An 18,498-nucleotide genomic window follows, 5' to 3' on the forward strand; every position below is an offset into this window, starting at 1 on the left:
ATATTGTAGAAATCAATATTACATTTGTATTGAGAAAAATGATTTTAGTTTTAGGAAAATAGTTGCAAAGTTGAATTAATTTCAAATGTGTTTTCTTCATAAATTTTTTTCTGGAGTTACTGGGGCTTGAACTTAGAGTCTTATACTTTCTCTCTTTGCTCTGCTGACTCTCTACCATTTGAGACATGTCTCCATTCCTGCTCTTTGCTGGTTATTTTGGGAGGGAATTTAGCAGACTTTTCTTTTCCGCCTGCACTGGCTTATAACTATGACCATTCAGATCTTGACCTTCTCTCAGTGGCTAGGATTGCCCCTAGCTGTAAGTCAACAGCACCTGGCCACAAATAAAATTTTATTTCCACTAATATTGTTTTATAGTTGTATGATTGAATAGAGAATAAAGACTTTATGTCTGTTTTGTACATATGTAAGGGCAATGGGATAGGAGTGTATGTGTTTGTGTGTGTGTGTGTATGTATGTATGTATGTATGTGTGTGTGTATATATGTATGTATGCATATCTGTTGTGGGGCTTGAACTCAGAGCCTGGGCACTGTCCTTGAGCTCTTTTGCTTAAGGCTAACACTCTACTACTTTGAGCCACAGTGCCATTTCTTGTTTTCTGCTGGTCAATTGGAGAGGTGTCTCATGGACTTTTCCTCCCCAAGCTGGCTTTGAACTGTGATCCTCAGATCTCAGCCTCCTGAGTAGCTAGGATTATAGGTGTGAGCCACTGGCACCAGGCTCTATCCCTAAGCTTTTGTGCTGAAGGCTAATGCTCTACCACTTGAGCCAGAAGTTCTACTTCCAGCTTTTTGGTGATTAATTGGAGATGAGAGTCTTACAGACTTTTATACCTGGGCTGGCTTCCAACTGTGATCATCAGATCTCAGTCTCCTGAATAACTAGGATTTCAGGCAAGAGTCAGTCAAGCTTGTCTCCCTTACACATTTTAAACACAACTTCGAAGAATTTTGTTTATCTGGATTATTGATATTTCCTACATTAGAACTTAAAGCTGATAAATTTTTTGCTTTTGCTTTTGTTTCTAATGGTACTGGGGTTTGTGCTTACTAGGCAGGTTCTCTACCACTTGAGCTACACCTCTAGCCTGGAGACGCTCCTGTTGAAGCTTCTAACATAGCTGGGATGACAGGTACATCCACTATACCCAGCTTTTTGTTGTTATTAGTTGAGATGGGAATCTCACAAATATTTTCTCTGGGCTATCCTCTAACCACTATCTTCCTGATTTCCAACTCTTGGATTATTTATTTATTTGTTTATTTTAAAGTCACAAACACCTTTTAATCTTCACAGTGATGGACTCTTGGATTTTTAAAGCTGAGCAATTAAAAAAATTATTCATTCAAGATAATACCATTGCATAGTATTCTATGCATAATTTCTATTGCTAGTTATCTGGCTTCTCACCTTGATACTCAGATCTTAATCTCCTGAATAGCTTGATTCTCAGATCTTAATCTCCTGAATAGCTAGGATTACAGGTGTGAGCTGCTAGTACTTGGTTGCATATGTTTTTTTTTTTTTTTTTTTTGTGCCTGTCCTTAGCTTGCACTTGGGCTGGGACTTTTTTGCTCAAGATGAGTGCTCTCCACTTGAGCTATCTCCACTTCTGGCTTTTTTGGGTGTTAATTGGAGAAAAGTCTCATAAGTGTTCCTGCCCAGGCTAACTTCAGACCAGGATCCTCAGATCTCAGTCTCCTTAGTGGCTAGGATTATAGGTGTGAGCCAGTGGTGCCTAGCTGCATATGATCTTTTCATAGTATGTTGAATCTAACTTTGATCCTAGTTACTTCTTAAGAATTTATTAGGGCCCAAGAGTCCCTGAATTATTTTGATATAAGGAATATTAAGTTTTTATGTTATTCAAGCTGGAACAATGCTTATAATAGTTAAGAAGTACTCAATTTCATATTTGCTAAAGAGAATATTTATAAAATTTCATTCTGATGCTTAAGATATTTAAATATGGGCAAATTACTTAATACTTCTTAAACTTTGTTAATCATGTTTCTTTACCTATAAGGTAAGTTTAATAGTACCTATCATTTCAAGGTTATGATGAATATTCAATAAAATGTTGTATGTTAAGTGCTTGGACAATGTCAGGATCGATAAATGGTAGCTGATGCTGTTATTATTCTAAAGTTTGTAGATACTTTCAGATAGCATATTTAGATATTTTTTAAAGTATTTCATAAATAAGCCAAAGAATTAATTTCAAATTGTCAGTACTTTTGTATTTGAAACTTTCCAGTAATACAGGATGACTTTGCTACTCCTGATTTGCCTTTGCTGACATGTTTGACACAAGACCAGGAGTTTGGGCCTGATTCCTTATTTCACCAAAGTGAACTAGATTTTGCACCTCTGAGGTAGGGTGGTTTATTTTTCTTTAATCTTTCTACCATTTTTCTTTTTTGGGGGACTCGAACTCAGGGTGTGTCCCTGAACTTGTTTTTGCTTAAGGCTAGTGCTCTGCCACTTGAGTGAGTTTCACTTCTGGCTTTTTGGTGGTTAATTGGAGATAAGAGTCTCATGGACTTTCCTGCCCAAGCTGGTCTCAAACCTTGATCCTCAGATCTCAGCCTTCTGAGTAGCTAGAATTAAAGACGTGAGCCATAGGTGTCCAGCTTCTACTGTTTCTTATGATAAGTTGTTGTTAATGACTTCAGTCTAAGGTTGAATTTTGAAGTTGGGATTAGATTTTCTTACCATACACTCTGAAGATAACAAGTCCTAAATGATAAGTATTAATATGGCAGTAATATATCTGTAGAGATGTGCTAGGTAACTGTAGTTTATTTAAAAACATTTCTAAAGTATCTTAGCATTTCAAGCACACTGAATTTGTTAGGTACACTAGATTTTCCTTATTCTAAGGTTCCTCATTATTCTGGTATTATCTTCCTCCTCCCTCACCCTCATTCTGCAACAAAGCATTAATTTCTAGATTACAAACTTTTTCTACTCTTTTATTTTGGTCAGCTGTTAGTAGGTCAGCTTAGTTCATCTTACCTTGTAGTACATATGAATCTGAAGTAATAAAAATTTTAAGATTTTTCTTTTAGAAAAATCATAATGGGAAAGAATTCTTCAAACCATACCTTGAACTATCTATCCATAAACATGTCTTTTTAGAACTGAAATAAAAATTCACCTTTAATTAAAAACTATAGATATTTGGATAGTAAAAATGTCCTTTTGCCTCTTATGCTATACATTACTTTTTTGGTACTTTTATGAAGAGTGCTCTGTGCACACTAGATTGTCAACCAATGATTAAGTTACTGTTTCATTTTGGGAGTAGCTCATTTGATTTTTTTCACTAAATGATAGATGAGTAGTCGATAAGTCTATGTATGTATAATGAATATTAAATAGTATTGAATGAGCACTTAAAACAGTAGAGCTTATTAAGAGATTAGTTTGAATTTTTCTTTATAAAATTTGTTTTGAGTAATGGGAAATCAGATTATTTTCTATTTTAGGAGAAGTCTGAGATAATATCTGGAAAACAGGATGGTAGTTTACTTTCTGGTCACAAAATTTTCTTTATTCATTCACTAGTCACCTTTCAAGAAGTTAAAATTAGATTTTTTTTTTTTCTTTTTAATTTGGTTTTTGGTGCCAGTCCTGGGGCCTGGCTCAGAGCCTGGGTGTGTCTCTAAGCTTTATTGCTCAAAGCTAACACTCTATCATTTGAGCCACAGTTCAACATACTTCTTGTTTTTTGGTGGTTACTTGGAAGTAAGAGTCTCATGCTACTTTCCTACCTGGGGTGGCTTTAAATCACAATCCTCAGATCTCAGCCTCAGAGCAGCTGGGATTACAGGCATGAGCCAATAGCACCTGGTCAAATGTTGTTTATTATTATGATTATTATTATTATTTTTAACATGCTTTCAAATAAACGGTTTCAGCGGCATCAGGTTTATATTTTTGTAGTAGTACTTAAAAGTTCTGTTAATATGTTATTTATTTTCAACTGTATATTTTCAGAGGCATTCCTGATAAATCTGAAGATATTGAATGGTTTTCTCGACCATCAGAAGTTAGTGAAGCTTTGCTCCAGGCTACTTCAGAAGCATCTTCAGATTTGGTTAACAGTTGCTTTAGTGTATCTCAGTATCCTCTTTTAAGTAGCACAAATATTGGGTCTCAGCACTCTTGTTTATCTCCTGAACAAAAGAGTGAAGAATATGTTGTTAATGACCTAAAAACTCCCAAAGAAGTTGACAGTTACAATGTTCTTTGTTCATGTATGTCATGGAATCTAGGAAAAGATACAAAGCAGTCAGAAAACAATTTAGCTGATAAAGATCAAGTTTCAGTTTCAACTTTATCTGCCATTAGTGATGACAACATAGCTACTAAGTCAAATGACAGTTTTGATGCTTCTTCTGAACATGTGCAGTGTTGGAAAGAGGAAGCTTTGCAGCAAGCAGAAACGTGTCTAAACAGTACAGACAACATTTGTTTTCCACAAGAAGTTGCTACTCCTCCTCATAGTAAAAGGTCATATTCTTTTCTGCGATGTTTATTGGAAAGACGAGGAAAAAAGGAGGCCCCTTTGGACCCTGAAAATCATTATTTTGAGAATGTTGATTTAAGAGTTCCAGCTGAGAATGAGGTGAAACAAAAGATGGATTTTTTGGAGGGATATGAAGGAAATGAAGATCTGCAGAAAGAGTTGTCCCGATATTTTGAACAAAATGAGAGTAGAAGTAATTTGGCATCTTCAGAGGTACATCCCACATCTCCAGAGATGAATTATGCTGAGAATGTTGTAGTTGTGGATAATTCTGTACGGTTTTCAGAAGCTCATATACTCTCCAGGGGACATGATATCTCTAAGACAGAAGCTTCTAGTGGTTCTCTTCAGACAGTTGAAGTCCAGTTGGATGAGACATCAGAGCCACTGTATTTTGAAGAGGAAAGAAACCAAAAGGCAACTTCTATTTTTGGTGAGAATAATATTGATGCTACTGAAAATGTAGCTTTTGAGGCAGTTATTGCCTCTATTGAGTCTACAAAGATAGAGAGTACTGTAAGTGAAATCCAAACTGATATCAATAAAAAGATTATCTTTAACAGATGACAGCCAAGAGAGACAACCCCCAAATCCAGATCTTTCCCAATTAAACTATCCTGATGAAAATTCTTTCTTTGATAAGTTTAAGCATCCAAACTATCAGTCTGCTCTTGGGGTGTTTGAACCGGCAGATTCGGAATCATTGTTGCCTAAAGAATATGATGATAGCTCCCTACATTGGTATCCAAATATAAAATCACCCCCTAATGCTCCTCAGAACATGTTCATTAAGCCACTTTTTGTTATTTCAGAGCTTAAACCATCTGATTCTTTAAGTGAAAAATCTTACAACCAGGCTATTGGTCAAGGGAAAACACAGTCAGCATTATTTCAGTGTGATAAATACAATGAATCATTTCTTCCCTTTGGGAAGATAAAGTCCATTTCTGGTCTTGATCTTGCAAAGAAGGTAGGATCTTCAAACATTATTTGTCCAATGAAACAAGATTTAAAGCAGCAGACCTTTGAAGAAGTTGCAGATTCCTCAGACCATAATTTGGGTAAGGATGTAAATTGTAGTAATGCCATTGAAGGTATCTGCAGCTGCAGAAAACAGCTTTTCAGCAAACTTGGTGGCATATGATGCAAAGTCACAAGGTACTTTATCACTGACTGGTAATGTATCATTAAATCATAAATTGTAGTTGGCCAAGAGACATTGCTGAAAGCTGATATAGGCCAGCATGAAATTCCTCGGCCCATAGGAGCAGTTTTTACTATACATACAATATGTTTTACTATACATGCAATTATGCAAAATTATTCCTGTTTTGTAGAGGACCTGCATGGGAAGGCTAAGTCTGACGTGATTACTCTGGATGGTGACAGTAAATGCCGTAGCCTTGATGAACATGCTGTTGTGTGCTGTGAAAAAGTTGAACTACAAGGAAAAGTAAGACACAATAAAATAATTGTAGAAAATATATTCTTTTCTAGTATTGTTTTAGAAATGTTATTTTACTTTTTTACTATTTCCTAGACATGTGATCAATATAATTTAGCTACTAGTGAGTATGTTGAGCTAGCAACTTTAGAGAACTTGCTTGATGATCTTTGTGAGAGCTCCTTGAATTGGCAGCCTACTTTACAATCATCATCTAAGGAGAACAAACTTGTAAGTTTTTCTACTTGACATTTCTCATTGGTAGGAAAAGAAATATTTTAGTTGAAAAGTGATAATGAAAGTAAAGCAGCCACTTATATCTTCTAATACCTACTTGTGATTTATACTTTGGTCTTCTCTGACATCTAGGAATATGTAAAAGAAGCGTTTGTTTCAAACTATAAGAGTTAGTGTGTTCAAGCTAGGTGCTTGTGGCTCATGCCTACAATCCTAGTTACTCAGGAGGTTGAGATTTGAGGATCAAGGTTTGAAGCCAGCCCAGGCAGGAAAGTCTGTGAGATTCTTACCACCAGTTAACCAACAAAAAGCTGGAAATGAAGCTGTGGCTCAAATAACAGAGCCTTACCCTTGAGCTAAGAACCTCTGGGACAGAACCTCACTCTGAGTTCAAGCCCTGGACTACCACCAAACAACAACAACAACAACAACAACTACAAAAACAAGAGTGTTCTGTGGTGTCTTGAAAAAGGCCATCTTTTGGAGCAGTTCTGGGGCTTGAACTCAGGATCCTGTGCACTGTTCCTAAGCTAAGGTTTCTTGTTAATTTGGATGCTACAAATATCTATGTATCATGATTAATACATACATATATAAATGAGCTATACTAAAAAAAGACTCGAGTGGGATGAATTAAAACTTAAGTTTGTACTTTGTATGTGGGAAAATAATTATGTTCAGTAAAGTAAATCAGGCCCAGAGAAACAAAGGGGATACGTGTTTTCCCTTATATGTGGAAACTAGATTTAGCTTATAAACTTATATGTTGGGTGATATGTAAGTATTAGCTAAAATACAGTAGATTCAAAGGAGAACTCCAATAGTGTAATTCCTTGGAAAGGCCAACTCAAAGTTCAATGAAATAAACACCAGAAAATGAGTACTTGAAAGGGATGGGGTGGGGTCAAAGGGAAAGGGATAGAGAAATGAAGAGGAGAAGGTGGGGAAATACAGTCAAGAATTTAATGTATATCCTACAAAATTAACAAGAGTGAGGGAAGGTCAGGAAGGGATGGGTGAGAATTTTGAAAGGCATGTCATTGATCAAGATAAATTCATAAACTGCTTTGTTAAATGGCAACCCCCTTGTACAATTACTTAAATATAATAAAAAGAGTGTACTTTGTGTCAAGAAGTCTTCTCAGTATTGCTACCATTTTAGATTGGATACATCTTTGTTGTAGAGTCTTCTCAGAATTTACTAAACAAGATATGAACTGTGTACGAATTCAGGAGGGTTATAACTATAATCTTAAGTACATTTTAAAACTGCTCAATGTTTATTTTTAAAACTGAAGTTTTTTATCCAATGAAATCTGAAATTAATCTTATATTTATTCCTTTTTTAATAGGTAAGTCATTCTAATTTGTGCATTAATCAGTCCTTTTCATCTACATTGCCTTCATTTGCTCCATATGAGCCAACTAGAGACTCGGAACATCATTCTTCAAATCTGAGAATGTTGAGGGTATCGCCTGACACTGTAACAAAGATTGTAGGTATGTAGGAAAAGGAGATATTAAATGTCTTCATTATGGCTCATGAAAAATATTTTCTTTACCTTCTTAGCAACCTGTCTAGATTAAGAAATATCTTGATATACAGCTGTGAGGCTTTGTGGGGAAGAAGTTAGACTAAATTGACTGAGTCCATCCAGTTGGCTAAGTTTTTTTGTCAGTTGTATGCCTTGAACTCAGGGCCTGGGTGCTGTCCCTGAGCTCTTTTACTCAAGGCTAGCACTCTACCACAGCTCTACTTCCAGTTTTCTGGTAGTTAATTGGAGATAAGAGTCTAATGGACTATTCTACCTAGGCTGGCTTTTTGAACGGTGATCCTCAGATCTCAGTCTCTTTGAGTAGCTAGGATTACAGGTGTGAGCCACCAGCCAACTCAGTTTGGCAGAGTTTTGGATTGAAGAAAAGGTAGATTAAGGCAAATTTGTTTGCTCTAGAGCTGGAAGATCATTCTTTTGATGTTGGACATTGTACCTCCTGATTCTCTGGCCTTCTACCAGTGCTGGCCTTTCACCAGTGGATTCCTAAGGTTCTCAGCCTTTTTTTTTTTTTATTTTTTTTATCAGACTGAAAGTTACACTACTGGCTTTCCTTGTTCTGAGGCCTCTGGGGGAATGACTGAGCCAAAGCACTAGCTACTGCCTCCTCCTTTTTTTTTTTTTCTTCTTTTTATAATGGGGTGGCCGGGGGTGAGGTTCCATTGAGGGTCTTCTATGTATTCTAGACTGCTCTCCACTTCCTGTGTAACTAAGCATTGAACTCAACAATCTTAATGACTCTGCCTTCTTTGTGCTGGGATTATATATATGTCATCATGTCCAGCTAGTTTAAGGGTTATTATTTTTTATACTGGTACTGGGGCTTGAACTTAGCACTTGTCCTCTCCCTTGGCTTTTTTGCTCAAAGCTGGTTCTCTACCATTTAAACCATATTCTACTTCTGGCTTTTGCTGGTTAAATAGAGATTAAAAAGTTACGTGGATTTGTCTGCTTGGGCTGGTTTCTAATCTTGATCATTGTATCTCAGCTCTTGAGTAGCTAGAATTACAGGTGTGAGCCACCAGTGCCCAGCTACTACCACTAAGCTTTTTAAAGCTGACAGCATTATAAAATCATTGCTTTCAATCTCAGAATTACCAGTTAACCCTTTTCCTTGGTTTACTGCATCTCATGTTCAGTTCAGCATAAATTCTACCAAATCACTCTTTTCACACCCCCCACTTGTCATTTCCCTCCTTTCCTATATCTTCTCCTTCCTTTCCTCCTTTTCTTTCTCCATCCCTCTCCTCTCCAATTCTTCCTTCTTTCTGGTAGTACTGTTTTGTTTTGTGGTCCTGGGGATAGTCTACAGGCAGCTGGTCTACCACCTTTGCTTTAGTTCTTTTGGAACTGTGTAAGATATTCTCATACAATCCTTTTTATTTCAGTTAGATTGGTAATAATGCCCCCTTCATTCCTGAAGTAATCTTCAATTTTTCCTCCATTTTTCTTGAGTATTTAAATGTCAGTTTTGCTGATCTTCTTAAATAAACTTTGAATTCTCTTGTCTTTTTTTATTAAATTTTTTTTTAGTCTTTCTACTGTTTTAGATTTCATTTGTGTGTTTTCTTTTTTCTTAATTGTGGTTAGGATAGTGACTTAATATCCCTATATAGTTATTTATAGCATTATAATTTTCCAAGACACTTAACTAAACAATATAAATCTCTTGTGTTTGGTTTTAATCAATCTAAAAGCAGTTTCCATTGTGAGTTTTGTTCATTGTTCTTTTTGTTAGGTTTAGGAATGTATTGTTTAATTCCATATATCTATGTATTTCCTACTGTTATTGATTTCACTCAGTTCAGTTCTCTTTTTCTTTTTTATGTGTGGATTCTGGGACTTGAACTCTCAGGGACTGGGCTCTGTCCCTGAACTTCTTTTACTCATGGCTGGTACTCTACCACTTAGAGCCACAGTTTCACTGATAGCTTTTTACTTCTTTTTATTTTTATTTTTTAAAGTTAATTGGAGTTAGGAGGCTCAGGTGCTTTTCTACCTGGACTGGCCTTGAACTGAAATCCTCAGATCTCAGCCTCCTGAATAGGATTATAGGCATGAGCCACCAATGTCTGGCTTAATTCATGTTTTGTTAGAAAATGTACTTAGTGTGATTATTCTGCCCTTTGAAGTTATTGAGACTTGTTTTGTGGCTTAAACACATAGTTTATCCTTAGAATGTACAGTTTATGCTTGAGAAGAATATTCTATGGATGTCTCTTAGTTCTAGTGGGTTTATATATTCAAGTCTTCTGTATCCTTGTTGGTATACCTCATTGTTTTCTTCATTTTCAAAAGAGGGTAATAAAATCTTCAACTGTTAATCTATTTCTCACTTTTTTCTCTTTGATTTGCTTTTTGTATTTTGAGATTGTGATATGAAGTTCATATATGTTGTTATTCCTGTTCTTGATGAATCGATCTATTGTTAGACTTATATGTTTATTTCTAGCAACATTTCTTGTTTAATGTCTGTATTGATGTATGTTGTAGATATTTTTTTAGCTCTTATGTTTCATATTTATAACTTATTATTTTTCATCACTGAATCTATATTTAAATTTTTTAATCTAAAATGTATCTTCTGTTAAGTAGCATAGTTGTATATTGAGTTTTTCAATTTTGAATTCAGTCTGGCAGTCTGACTTTTGATGTGATATTTAGCTATATTTTAATGTCATGATTGATAGAACTTAAGTTTTCTCATTTACTTTTTTTGGAATACTCCTGTTTTTATTCTTTTGTTCCTTTACCACTTTTTATTCACTAAGTGAATATTTTATAGTAACAACAAGTTCTAGAGAAATTTTTAAGAGTTAAATTCTTTTTTTTTTAATTAAATTTTATTTTATTTGTGAACATACTGTACAGAGGGGTTACAATTGCATGGAAGAGTTAAATTCTTATTCTTGACTCTAAAGCTAATAATATCAATTGATCAGAATATACTCGTGATTTATAGTAAATTAAGTCTAGTGTAATAAGCTTTAGTCCTATGTTACTCCCTTCTTTCTTCTTTTTACTTTCTTTTGGTGTTATTTCTGTTACATATATTATAAATAATGTGTTACAAATCCCCCAATAGATTGCTTTATTATTGTAATTACATCATTTAATATATCTTAAAGAAGCGTAGAGAAAAAGAGTAGGTATTTATATTCCCTCCTTCCTTTTCCTTTTCTTTTCTTTGTTTCTTTTCTTCCTTTCCTGGACCTGGAGCTTGAACTCTGGGCCTGGCTTTTTTTATTAAAGGCTAGTGCTCTACCACTTGAGCCACAGCACTACTTCTGTCTTTTTCTTAGTAGTTTATTGGAGATAGAGTCTCATGGAGTTTCCTAAGCCCAATCTGGCTTCAAACTGTGATTCTCAGATCTCAAGACTGTGTAGCTAGGATTACAGGCATGAGCCATCACACCTGGCTATATTACCTATTTCTTAATGCTTTAATTTATTTATGTAGACTTCTGTCTAATGTAACTTCTGTATTCTACTCCAGCTTTGCACCTCACATCATTTTGCTATTGTGAAGTGTATTATGTTTTTGTTATAGCTCCCAGATACAATTGCATATATTATTACCTTATGTATTTAAAATTTTTTTAAATCATTTGTAATACAGGAAGGGAGATGTCTCTCCATTTCTGTGTCTATCCCCTTACAGATAAATGAATAAAACAAAAAGAAAAGTAAAAACAACAAAAAGAAAACTCTTGTTTGCATTTCCTGGAGTTTGTTTATATGATCAGCAGCACATAGGTATTGCGCCTTTGTTTTCCTCCCCTATGACTATCCTCCTTTGGTCTCACTGTGAATGCCTTGAATCCTGTATAATTCATTATGTCCTGGTGTATTTTAGATCTAGCTTCCATATATGAGAGAAAACATGTGCTGTTTATCTATCTGAGCTTGGCTTACCTCACTTAACATGATTTATTCTCAGTCCATCATTTCTTTGCAAATGACATATTATTATTCTTTCTAATGGCTGTATAAAATTCCATTGCGTATAGGTATGACATTTTTTTGGATCCACTCGTCTATTATAGGACATCTGGGCTGTTTCCATATGTTGGCTATTGTGAATAGTGCAGCAGTGAACATGGATGTGTAATTATTCTTATGGTATGCTGGCTTGTGATATTTTGGGTAGATGTCTAAGAGTGGTATGACTGGGTTGTAGGGAAGATCTATGTGTTTTGAGGAACCTCCAGACTGCTGTCCAGAGTGGTTGTACTAGTTTCCGTTCCCACCAACAGTACAATAGGGTTCTTTTCACCCCACATCCTACCAACATTTGCTGTTGTTTGAATCCACGATATTGGCCAATCTAATTGGGGTAAAGTGGTGTATGAATTGTTTTGATTTGCATTTCCTTAACGGCCAGGGATGTTGAGTGTTTCCTTTTATATTTCTTTGCTATTCTTACCTCTTGTTCTAAGAAGTCTCTCCTTAGCTCCTTTGCCCATTTAGTGATTGGTTTATTAGATTCTTTTGAGTGGGTGGTTAGTTTCTTGAGCTTCTTCAATATTTTGGATATTAGGTCTTTGTCAGATGTATTGTTGGTAAAGATCTTTACCCAGTCTGTGGGCTGTCTTTCTAGTTTAGTAACCATGTCCTTGGCTGTAGAAATTTTTATTTTGATGTAATCCCATTTGTCAATTCTCTCTATCTGCGGTGCCCTTGAGACTCTTGAAAAAGTTTCTGCTTATGCTTAGAATAAGTTCCAGTGTTTCTCCTCCCTCTTGAAGTCATTTCCAAGTTTCAGGTCTGATGTTGAGAGTGGTGCATAGTGACAAATAGGGATGCACTTTAGTTTTCTGCATATGGATGCCCAGTTTTCCCAACACCATTTATTGAAGAAGCTATCTTTTTTCCACTGTATATCTTTGGCTCCTTTATCAAATATCAGATAACTGTAAGTGTATGGTTTTATTTCTGGGTCTTCTAGTCTGTTCGTTCCATTGATCTTCAGGTCTGTTTTTGTGCCAATACAAAGCTGTTTTTATTATTATAGCTTTTTGTTGTTTTGTTATTATAGTTCTGGCTTCTTTTTTTTTTTTTTTGTTCCATGTAAAATTTTGGATGGTTTTCTCTGTTGGTAAAGAACTTCATTGGATTTTGATGGGAATTGTGTTAAATCTGTAAATCATTTTTGGCAGTATGGCCATTTTTCACAATATTAATTCTACATATCCATGAACATGGAAGTGGGGAGAGTGGAAAGCTTTGCCTTGTTTCTGACTTTAGAGGAAATGGTTTTAGTTTTGACCATTCAGTATGATGTTGTGGTTGGCCTGTCATATATAGCCTTTATTATTTTGAGGTATATTCCTTCTATTCCCATCTTTCCCAGAGCTTTTAACATGAATGGGTATTGTCCAAGGCTTTTTCTGCATCTATTGAGATGATCATGTAGTTCTTGTCTTTGGCTCTTTTTTATTTTTATTTTGTTGGTTGGTGGGGCTTGAACTCAGGACCTGGGGTTATCCCTGAGTTGTTTTGCTCAAGGCTAGTGCTTTACCACTTTGAGCCACAGTACCACTTCCAGTTTTCTGTTGGTTAATTGGAGATAAGATTCTCATGGAGGGCCTGGGAAGGTGGCTCAGTGGTAGAGCGCTTGCCTTGCATGCCTGAGGCCCTGGGTTCGAATCCTTAGCACTGCGTAAGCAAAAAAGAAAAAAGCCAGAAGTGGCGCTGTGGCTCAAGTGGTAGAACGCTACCCTTGAGCTGAAGAGCTGAGGGACAGCGCCCAGGCCCAGAGTTCAGGCCCCATGACCGGACCCCCCCCCCAAAAAAAAAAAAAAAAGATTCTCATGGACTTTCCTGCCCTGGCTGGAACTGCAACCTTCAGATCTCAGCGTCCTGAGTAGCTAGGATTACAGGTGTGAACCACCAGAACCTGGCTGTTTTTGGCTCTTTTTTGAGATGTTTTATGTTTATTGATTTATGTATGTTAGGAATTTGTTTTATAGGTATCACATAGTTGGATGATTTTATTATCCACTCCATTTTCCATACAGATTATCCACATCTGTATTTAGTTAGAGTATTTAGACTATTAAAAGTAGCTATTGCTACTCTTTCTGATTACTGGGCTTTATATCTGCCACTTTATTTTCTCTTACATATTTTGGTATCTTTTTTTTTTTTTTTGTCGGTCGTGGGACTTGAACTCTGGGCTTGGGTGCTATCCTTGTGCTCTTCAACACAAGGAGAGCACTCTACCGCTTGAGCCACAGTGCCATTTCCTCTCTTACATATTTTGTATTACATTTTTATTTATCCAGAATATTTTGAGCATATTGCTTTGTGTAGGTATTTTAGTGATTGCTCTGGATATCACATTATTGTCATAGACCTTTCTGTTTTCTATGTGTATCAGTCTTCTACCACTGGAAACTAAGTAAATTAGTTGATTGTACCCTCCCACTTTAAATATGATTAAATATATTTTATATATGCTGAACATAATGGCATATGATTTTTCTTTTTTGTGTGTGCAAGTACTTCAGCTTGAATCCTGCCTTGCCTTGCTTTCTTTCTTGGCTTTTTCATTTATAGCTGGTGTGCTGGTGCTCTACCAATTGAGCCATGATTTGACTGCCCTGGCTGGGTTTGAACAGTAATTCTCAGATCTCCCTTTCTTTTTTCCCTTCCCTTTTCCCTTCCTATTCTTGGTAGTAGCTCCAGGTTTCATGCTTTTTTTTTAGCATCTAGCAAAGGACACATGAGAGTTGAAGGAAAACAAAGGGAAATTATTACTGTGTCATTCCTCTCTTCCTGTGATCCTTAACCCGTCTGCCACCCATTTTCTACCTTTCATAGTGTTTTTGTGATTGTCTATTGAATTATTTCCAGAGAAGGGGAGGGAAAAATGCATTTTTGTATCATTGGCCCGAGCCTGGAAAATGTTTGGAAAGTAAGTTTTAAGTTTGGAAACTTAACTCAGGTGTGTTAATTTCTTTGGCTATTAATATAAATTGTCAAATGAGAGTTGTGGATGTAAGAATCAAGAAATAATATTTCTTAGAAAATACGGAATAAACTCAGGAATCTCAATTGAGAGATTGTATTTGTCCCTCATTGACTTTGTCATTTATCTATACACTTTCCATTAAGGCTTCCTTTTACCTATTCAAACTTCATTTCAGGACAGTGATCCATGGGCTGCTGAGGAAAATATGTATTGTGTAGCTGCTGAGTAAAATATTTTGTTTGTGTCTGTTAGGTCCAGTTGGTTTGTGGTATTGTTTAGGTCTGGGGTTTCTTTGTTGATTTTAATTTGATATGACCTATTGGTGAAAGTGGGGCATAAAAGTTTCCTATCATTGTGTTGGGCATTAAAGTCTGCTATCAGTAAAGTGCTGTCATTTGTTGAGGTCATTAAAGCTCCTATCTGTGTGAGCTTTAAGTCCAAGTTGGTTTTTTTTTTTTTTAATGAAGTTGGATGTCCTTTCATTTAGACCATATATGTTAACAATTATTATGTCCTCTTGATGGAAAGTTACTTTTATTAATATGAAGACGCCTTCTTAGTTTGCTCTGGCTAATTTAGGTTTGAAGTTACTTGATCAGATGTATCTGAGTATAAAAAGTCCCAGAGGCTCTTCTGCTTGGGCTGGCTTTGAACTGAGATCCTTAGATCTCAGCCTTCTGAGTAGCTAGGACAGGAATGAGCCACTGACACTTAACTAGTTTTCTCCACTTTTTTCATGTTTATATTGATTTTTCTGTTTTGTGTCTAGGATATCTTTGAGAACCTTCTATAATACTGGTTTATATCTTAAACTTTCAGTTATCTTCTTTTGACTTCTATATTTATGTTGTTTTAATTATGGCCTATTGTGGAGAAGATTGTATTCTGGTCTGGTCTATTTTTTTTTAAATGCCTCTTAGACCTGACTGGATTTCTCATTTTCAAGATTCAGGAAGTTTTCTGCTATTACTTTTTTTCATATGCCTTTAGATAACATTTCCTCCCCTTTACTAACTCTGTGATTCTCAGTCATTTAATGGAGTTTTGAAGTTCTTATAAATTTAATTTTTTTGGACCCCTTTTATCTGTATTTTTTCTAGTTTTTTAAATTTGCAGGAGAGCTTTCCATTTTAAATATTTAAAATAAAAATAAATATAGACTGGCTGGACATAGTGGATCATACCTGTAATCCTAGCTATTCAGGAGGCTAAGATCTGAGTGAGGATTGAGGTTCAAAGTCAGCCCAAGCAGTAAAATCTTCAAGACTCTAATTAATCTCTAATTAATAATCACCAGAAAACATGCCAGAAGTGGAGCTTTGGCTTTAGAATAGGGCATTAGCCTTGAGCAAAAAAAGTTCAGGGGTAGTACCCAGACTCTGCGTTCAAGTCTCAGGACACAGACAGAGACACAGACACAGAGCAAGCAGGAAGAAGGCCTGTGAGTATGGTTACATCAGTGGACAAAAATATAACTCCTGTTCCTTCTTAGTTTACAATACAGTCTGCAGTTGTTTTTTGCTTTGAATTTTTTAAAGCGTTCTTTTTTTTTAACCCTATAATTTAATCCTCAAACTTCATTTTATTTTGAGCTAGCATTTTGAAGCTCACCCATAGTTTTAGAAAAGGGCAGTCAGTTGCAATGAGAAGACTTTGGAATTTAGTGCTAGCATTAAAGGAATGTGCTCATTTTTGTTGCTTACTCTGTATCCCTAGAAAAAAAAAAAGATCTTTCTTACTTAGACCTATGTGGTCCAAGGATCAATAGCATTGGACATTATTAGAGAACTTGTAAAAAGCTCCAGTCTTCCTGAATCAGTATATGCAAGTAACCAAGATAACTACATTGAGAAGCATCATATAGTAGTTATCTTGGGTAGGTGTAAACTCAAGTTTCCTTGTATGTCAAGAACACATAATGCTTGCTACATAGTAACCATCTTAGTAACATCTAACATACAGTATATTCTATGCATGAATTTGTTGTGTGACTCCTTGTGCTAGCTTATAGGCATTGTAACATAGGGTTTATTAGCAGTTTATTGCTATAGCCTATGTCTAGAGCAGTGCCTGGCCTATAGTAAACATTTTTTTTAGTGAGTACAACTTATCAGACCCTGTGAGTACAACTTATCAGACTCTGTCATTTGTGTTGCAGCTGTTTATTTACATTGTTATTTAGAACTATTTTCATTTATATGAGTATGAGAGTGAAAATCTGGGGGACATTTTTGTTGTCATAGAAAGTTCCATTGAGTTTTGCTGCTTTGACATCCACATTTCCTTTCTACCCTCCTTGAACTCATATTTTTGGATTATGATTCAAAACTGCCAACAGCTTCTCAGCCTAACCTTTAAAGCCTTTTATAGTTTTGTATACTTAAGAACTGTATTATACAGGAAGAGTCAGTAGATGCACAGCATCTACTTGATCCTGTTGGTAACCTTTTGAGAGTTGAGGGTAAGAAGAGTCCTTGGAAATTAGCTGATGGATCTTTGCTGTGATGTATATAATAAAGATGTCTGTCTTGGACAAGAGTATTCTGTCTTCTGTCAGCAATCATGAAATAACAGGTCAACTCTTGGCTTGTGAGGAGGATGAAATTAAACCCTAGAACCAACAGCCTTTTCGTATCTTTAAAAATCCAGACTCTAACACCTGTGTATACTTTATAAATGGATATCCTGTTTATTTTAAAGCACTTAAGGTATTTGTTTAATTTGCTTTACAATTTATGTCCTCATATATATATATTTGTCTCCTTTCCTGATTATTTCCATAGGGTTGATTTCTAAACACTTAATGGCCCTTGGTAGCCAAGCTTGTTTTTTTTTTTTCCCAGTGAAAATAAAGGTATTAAGAATTGAATATATATGTATATATACACATGTATCTATGTATATATATATATGTATATATATACACACACACACATACAAATCTCTCTTTCTTTAGGAGATACTACTGAAGGAGGCAAAGCTGAAATTACTGAATCTAAGTTGGAATCAGTTATCACTACCACTCCTGGAGATTCAGACCTTGGATCTCATTTATCTATGTCCTTTGAGGAATTATCTCGGTTGGCTGCAAGTTCTTCTCAAGAGTGCACTATTGGTCAGCACATTGATACTCTTAGTCAGAAAGCTGTGACAGATAGTCATTTAACTGAAGAGAATCTGAAAGTCTCAGATATTTATGAGCCAGTTGACCAGAACACTGAGATAACAATAGTACCTACAACTTCTTACTTAGATAAGCAGAGGGGTGGTAATTTATACCAGGAGGGTTTACCAGAAGGTTATCTAATTGGTCAGCCACTGACATCTGATGACCAAAAGTCTGGGATAGCAACAGTATCCTCTGTTCCCTACTCACCTAGAGATCAGCCTGGTATTTTCTACCAGCCAGTTGAGCCAAAAGGTCACTTACCTGAAGAGACTCTAAAAACTTCAGCTCCTCTTGGTCCTGCTGACCAGAAGACTGGGATATCACTTTCAACTAAAAATTCCTACTCACAAAGAAAACACCAAGAGAGCTTGCCAGTTAGTCACCCAACTGATTGGCCACTGACAACTTCAGCAGCTACAAAATCACCTGACCACATGACTGGTATACCAGGTGTAACCTTTGCTTCCTACTCACAAAGAGAGAAACCTAGTCTTTTATACCAGCAGCCTCTGCCAGGTAGTAACCTACCTGGAGAGACTCTGAAAGTTTCAGCCACTTTTA

At 35.9% G+C, this 18,498-nt stretch overlaps 1 protein-coding gene across 1 annotated transcript in view; it reads left to right on the forward strand.

The window, feature by feature from the left end:
• The window catches only part of Alms1 (Alstrom syndrome protein 1), a 120,624-nt gene that overhangs the window by 20,888 nt on the left and 81,238 nt on the right, over positions 1-18,498 (forward strand). The window contains exons 5-9 of the mRNA XM_013035792.1: positions 2,282-2,399; positions 4,027-4,991; positions 5,896-6,011; positions 6,099-6,233; positions 7,592-7,739. Coding sequence (XP_012891246.1) covers positions 2,282-2,399; positions 4,027-4,991; positions 5,896-6,011; positions 6,099-6,233; positions 7,592-7,739 — 1,482 coding nt within the window. The remainder of the gene's footprint in view (positions 1-2,281; positions 2,400-4,026; positions 4,992-5,895; positions 6,012-6,098; positions 6,234-7,591; positions 7,740-18,498) is intronic.

Source organism: Dipodomys ordii, unplaced genomic scaffold (assembly GCF_000151885.1).
Source record: "Dipodomys ordii isolate 6190 unplaced genomic scaffold, Dord_2.0 Scaffold220, whole genome shotgun sequence".
In the NCBI taxonomy this organism is placed as follows: Eukaryota; Metazoa; Chordata; class Mammalia; order Rodentia; family Heteromyidae; genus Dipodomys; species Dipodomys ordii.